The 6,000-nt window shown below is 33.5% G+C and overlaps 1 protein-coding gene across 1 annotated transcript; it reads left to right on the forward strand.

The window, feature by feature from the left end:
- Positions 1–195: 195 nt before the first annotated feature.
- LOC107798304 (succinate dehydrogenase subunit 7A, mitochondrial) lies at positions 196–4,207 on the forward strand. The gene is made up of 4 exons (XM_016621275.2): positions 196–354; positions 464–532; positions 2,652–2,754; positions 3,899–4,207. The coding sequence occupies exons 1-4, from the start codon at positions 301–303 to the stop codon at positions 3,970–3,972; spliced, it is 300 nt and encodes a 99-aa protein (XP_016476761.1). The 5' UTR covers positions 196–300; the 3' UTR covers positions 3,973–4,207.
- Positions 4,208–6,000: the final 1,793 nt, after the last annotated feature.

Below are 6,000 nucleotides of genomic sequence, written 5' to 3' on the forward strand. Positions count from 1 at the left end.
CTTTTAGAAAGAAGCCAAACCAACCACACCAATAACTTCAAAAGTTACTTTCAGGAAAAAACAAAAAAAAACAAAAAGAAAGTTATTTTCAGGATTTGTCTGTACAAATTGAAACATTAGGGGGTTTATTGACTCTCTTATGGAAATTAGGGAGTTCTCTGTAAATCACATCTCTTCCAAAACCCCATTTCACAAAAATTATACACTAGCAATTTCCTGTTTGGTGCTGTCTCGGGAGACTCGAATCATCATTTTCTTCTTCTGCGTTTGCTCTCTACCTCTGTCTTGATTCGTGAAAGAATGGCGTTTTTGCTCAACAAAACAGTCTTGTCTAAGCTCCGACTCAATCCTCAGGTTTTTCTTACTTTTCATTTGATTTTTTCTCTTTTTGCATTTTATTAATGGGTATACCAAATGTTTGATGATTTGTTTCTATGAAATCTCTCTTTTAATCGTACTGTAGAAAACTGATGAAACTTTGATGCAATCACGACGTGGAATCCATATCGAACCCGGGGCTCGCGAGAAGGCTGTGAGTACTTGCACTTTACCCCCTTTTATGTTTCTCGAATTCTTTCAAAGATCCGATTCTGCATTAAATTTAGATTTGAATCTTTACTTGGGATGGCTCAGATAAGGGAAATTTTTGTTTTTAGTGAGCTTTTGGTGTACCCCTGAGATTTCTTTTAGCTATTGAGTGATTATAACTTAATCAAAAAGAAAAAAAACCTATTAGCTCGAGGTTGCCAGTGGAAGAAGCTGGATGTCAACTTCTACGTGCATCGTTTACTAACTGGGCATGATGCTATTGAATTTCAAATTTGTTACTATCATTTTTAAGATAAAAGTACTGTTTGTCTATTTTATCGAGGGAACACACACAAGTGATTCTTTACTTGTAGAATTTTGCTCAATTACATCATCTTTAAAGAATACTTTTCTGGATTCAACAGTTACTAAAATTTTGAGTTTGGGAAAATGAAGATGTATCTCTTTCAAGTGTGACACTGTAAATGTGGGTGTTAAGCTTCTCTGCATCAATGTTGTCAAAGGCTCATTTAAGGCGCGCTTAAGCTCTGAAGCTCAGAAAAGCTTAGGGAGGGCGCTTCACCTTGCTTAAGTTACGCTTCAATGTAGGCAAAGCACTAAGGTGTACGCCTCATTGCCCATGAGTTCTATCTTGAATCGAGCAATGCTAAATGACAAATATTATCAGCAAATAAGTATATTAGTTGTTGACAAAGACATTAGGAATGGGTTTGTTTCTTTTTTCTTGAATTACATATGTATTTTTTTTTCTTCCCTTAGTTGCGCCCTTTTTAAACTAAAGCCCGCACTTTACTTGCGCTTTGCGCTTAAAGCCCCAATCGAACTGGAGCGCTTTTTAGAGCTTTTCGCTTTTGACAACACTGCTCCGCACGATTAAGGAGGGAGCAACTCCTTTTATGTAATATTGCTCTGATGTTGGTGTATTGGGAGATGTGTAGGAATAGGCCCTTTGTTCCATATATCTTCCAAATACCTTAAAGCTAGATAAACTAATAGAAAGTCAATGTATTTTCATGAAGTAGTTTAGTTACGTGATCCATATTGTGCATTGTTTCAGAAGAGAGCATCTTCTTTTAAAGAGCTTTAGCTCTCCAAAGGCTTAGGGCTGGTCCTGTATATAGTTGAGTGGCATATGATGTTGTTTGCCTCATTCGATGATACTGTACAGTCAAAATTATAAACGGGCTCATTGATAATTAACCTCTGGAAATGCTTCAAGAAGTTGCATTGTGAGGTTTCTTTCTTTCTTCTTTTTTCCAATAAGTGCCTTCTCAAATGATACAAAGTGGGCTTTCGGTTAATCAAATGTTCATTTCGTACCTTTATTTAAACAAATTAACAAAATTAGAACATCTGATGCAGCTTTTGGAAAAGTGAAGATATGTGACTTTTGATTGATTGATTAAGTCGGAAACCATGTTAATCGTGTTATTGACACTTGTCTTTACATATGGACTTCCACTTTCACAAGTATCGATATCGGTCTAACTTCAAATTAGTTTTGCTTCATTGGTTATATGGTTATATACTTCAACCTGGAGAAATGTGTACCAAATAGGGTTGTGTAGGTCGCAAGAGTCTTTATCAGGTGCTTTTCTTTTTTGCTTTGACATGAGATGGTGGTTTTCCACTGGTAGCGATGAGAAAAATACTGTTACATCTTTCTCTGTCTAATAGTAAGCTAAACAATGACAAAATTTGTGGAAAATGACTTTACACAGAATGCCTTCCATGTTACAGCATGTTCAAGAAGTACCAAAGGTATTTCCTGTTGCTTGGGCTTTTTTGATAAATAAACTCTTCTTGGGACATCTATATTTTATCTAACTCGAGTATGTGTTGCTTGGGATGCGTTTATTTGTCAATCCAATTTTGTTCCCAATATATATGATTATATGTGTGCTTGAATGAGCATGAGTTTTGATGTTTCTTTGTGCATGCTTCTTAATTGTTAAATTATTACATTTCCCTTGGCAAAATGTTTGTCAGCTATTAATTCCATAAATTGGATTCCCTTTTGTACTTACTCAATTGTTTCCATAACTTATTCTAGTATTTTTTTCATCTTCTTTATCCTTGTCAAATTTTTATGTTATTGGCAGCTCTTGGCAGCGGATCCCTCCTTGAAACGCTTTAAGTCGCATAAACAGAGTGTGCGGAACCTTAAAAGGGTGGGAGATGTTCTAACTATTGTTGTTGTAGCAGGTTTGCTAATCTCTTCACCATATACTGGATTTGCTTTATTTATTTTTCTGTTGAATGTAGATATAAGTATCCTAAGGGAGTGAGGATATGCAATCTGGAATTGCGAAGTAATTACTTTATCAAGTCAGTTGACTATGTTTCTTTTCAATAAGATTGTGAATCTCCCCCTACATTTCTAATGAAATAAGGTTTCTTTATGCCCCTCGTTTTCTCCAACTTATAGATATTGAAATAAGAACAATCAGAAGAGTCCCCACAGTACCTTCTTAGTGCTTCTTGCTTATCAATAAAAATCTTACCTTATAAAAAATAATCTTAAGACTCATTTGGCAAACACCGTGGTTCTTGCTTATTATTGATTCGTGGCTTTTAATAGGTGTCAGAGTCTCCAAATAATTTTGATCAGTGTAGTAACAGCCTGTTACTACTGGTGTTACTACTCTGCATTCGTATTTAGTTTGCAACGACAATCAGATTCCAATATTAATTTCATTGGTTTCTCATTCATTTTCTTCAAAGCCAAGGAAAATATTTTAAAACCTTCTTTTATTATCTATTTACCCCCAAAAAAGAAAAGAAAAAAATTTAAAGCCTTCTGTTATGTTGAGTTGCATCCAGATCTTGTTCAGAGGCTGTATAGTCAGTGCAATATATGCTATCAGCCTCCTTTTGCTGCTTGTTAGGCTACATGATCTCTATGGCTACATGATCTCTATGCTGCTCTTAATATAATTTGCAACAATCAATTTCCAGCCTTCATAAGCATTGGCTTCTCATTCATTATCCGAAGCTGTTTAAAGATTTTAAGAAGCTTCTGCTCTGTTTATTTATATCCAGCTGCTGTTATTCAGATGCCATCAGTTACGTTCCTTACAGCATCTTTTTACTGCTTATTGTGCTGCTGTTTTTGCACTAACTCTGAAATCCTGCAAAAGCAGTTCTACTTGCTTTTCTACTGAATAGCATCTTTGGAGCTAGGTAACTCCTGGATCTGAGGGGAGGTCTTGTGATCCTTATACCCTGCTGGATATTTTGCGTGCAATTTACAATTGATATGAATCTTTTTGTAAAATTTCACCATTTTCGTCCGATTGTCTAATACTTTTGAAACCATCATTCTGATCTATCTAACTTATATTTACAGGATGTTGTTATGAGATATATGTGAGAGCTGTTATGCGGGAAGAAGCAAGGAAGAATGCAGAAGGAAGCGCATAATGGCAGATCATTCTGTTTTTACATATTTTCACTGCCTTTATTCTTCGAAACATGGGGAAAATGGGATAATGAAGGATGGGTATCACTAAGTACATGAAACTCGTGTTTTAACTTTTGTTTAGGTTGGTGGTATGAAAATAAGGTGGTTCCAAACAGTTGAGATTGCATCTCAACGCCAAGAACTTTGCATGCAAATTTTGGTTTTATTTGAACTTTATGTTTGAATGCTCTAAAATGCATGTGATGCCTGGTGAGCTGGTGAGATTTTCTCACCTTCAATTATATGGTGCTTTCACTTCTACTTAATGTGACTAACACAAAAGATGGACCTTCAGATCTTGGAAGTAATTTTGGTGTTTGTGTGCACTAATGCAAACTGCCTCATGTATAAGGGGATGGAAAATAATGTAAGCTGAAGGACTTGCATTTGTTTATCTACATAATTTATTTCTCTTGCAAGAGACTAGTCTATTCTGCTATTTGTGTTGTCAATCACATCTTTGCTAGGGGATGATGGAGCTTAATCCATGCTAGTTCTTTGGGGAGAGATTATCTGAGTGTTAAATGAGATTGGTCCCCAATCAAGTAAAATACAACCTCTTTCTTTTTTAATCATCTACAATGGGGTTATTTGCTGGAAGGAAACTTGAATGAATCAGAAATTGAGAAAAATAACGTAATGAAACGTAGATATTTATCGATGAACATATGTCAACAAGTCCTTTGTGTGACATTCAACATGAAAACAATGTGAAGAGGATTATACGTTGAGAAGCAACGTAAATATGAACAACACCATAAATGTATCACTTATCTCTTAAAAGTCATAGGTCTTCCGAGTAGGGGTGTTCATTGTTCACACATTGGTTTTTTTCTAAAAAGAAACCAAATCAAGTAAGTCGGTTTTTTAAATATTGAAACCGAACCAATATGTCAGTTTTTTATCGATTCGGTTTATGTTTGGTTTTTTGTTATTTATTGGTTTTTTCTTAAATATGAGACACTACAAAACACATATTCCAATGACTATATTTTCAATGCAACACTATCAAACCAATTGCTATTTGAGAAATCTATCATTGAATAATTTAAGGACTCGATTAAAAATAAAATTATTTTTAATATGAAATAGATTCTTGCACTTAGAAAAAGAAAATTACCAATCAAACTAGAATATAAAGGTAAAAAACTAGACTAAATGTGTAAACGATTGACCTGTACTATAAAATTATAGAAACTTTGTATAGAATCCCTAAAAATATACATATATATAAGTATAATAATAAATTTTAAATACCTACTTTTATAGTCGGTTTTGTTCGATTTTTTCCGGTTATTTTTTTATTAAGAACAAAATCAAACCAAATTTGATCGATTTTTTTAAAATTCAAAACCAAAACTAAACCAAACAAAAAAAGTATCGATTTTTTTGGTCAGTTTAGTTCGGTTTTCGGGTTTTAACGAACAACCCAACTTCCAAAAAAGAATTTCTAAAATATATTTTTGAGCTCAATAAAAATGAGATGACGACAAAGCAAACATTTTAGTGAAAAGATGGGTGATAAAAGTAAATTAACAGTGTTAAAGATTAGTCGGGCATTTTATTTAGCACAATTGTCTTTTCTAAAGTTTTGAAGGTGAAGCGAAAATTGTTCAATTTGCTATGCAATTATTTTTGATGTATCTGTTCACTAATTATCATTATTATTCTTATGATTTTGAGTTTTTTTGTGGTTCGACATTTCCTCATTTTGTCTAAGAATTATTATCGTTGCAAAACTAATCTTTACTTATTGAGATCTTTATGATGTAACTTAAACTTTTTCTTAAGCAAACAGTGTTTTCTTAAATCCTCTAAACTTAGAGCCCGTTTGGACATAAGAATTTTTTTATTTTTTTGGAAAAAAATTCACTTTTTTCGAAATCAGTGTTTGGCCATAAATTTTTTAATTTTCACTTGAAGATGAATTTCGGAATTTTTCTAAAATTTGAAAAACTTCAAAAGGCAGTTTTTCAAAAATTTTACTC

Source organism: Nicotiana tabacum, chromosome 22 (assembly GCF_000715075.1).
Source record: "Nicotiana tabacum cultivar K326 chromosome 22, ASM71507v2, whole genome shotgun sequence".
In the NCBI taxonomy this organism is placed as follows: domain Eukaryota; kingdom Viridiplantae; phylum Streptophyta; class Magnoliopsida; order Solanales; family Solanaceae; genus Nicotiana; species Nicotiana tabacum.

Coding starts and splice junctions, on each gene's coding strand:
- LOC107798304 (XM_016621275.2), top strand. CDS start 301: ATGGCGTTTTTGCTCAACAAAACAGTCTTGTCTAAGCTCCGACTCAAT. Junction 355..463: donor AGCTCCGACTCAATCCTCAG/GTTTTTCTTACT, acceptor ATCGTACTGTAG/AAAACTGATGAAACTTTGAT. Junction 2,755..3,898: donor AACTATTGTTGTTGTAGCAG/GTTTGCTAATCT, acceptor TTATATTTACAG/GATGTTGTTATGAGATATAT.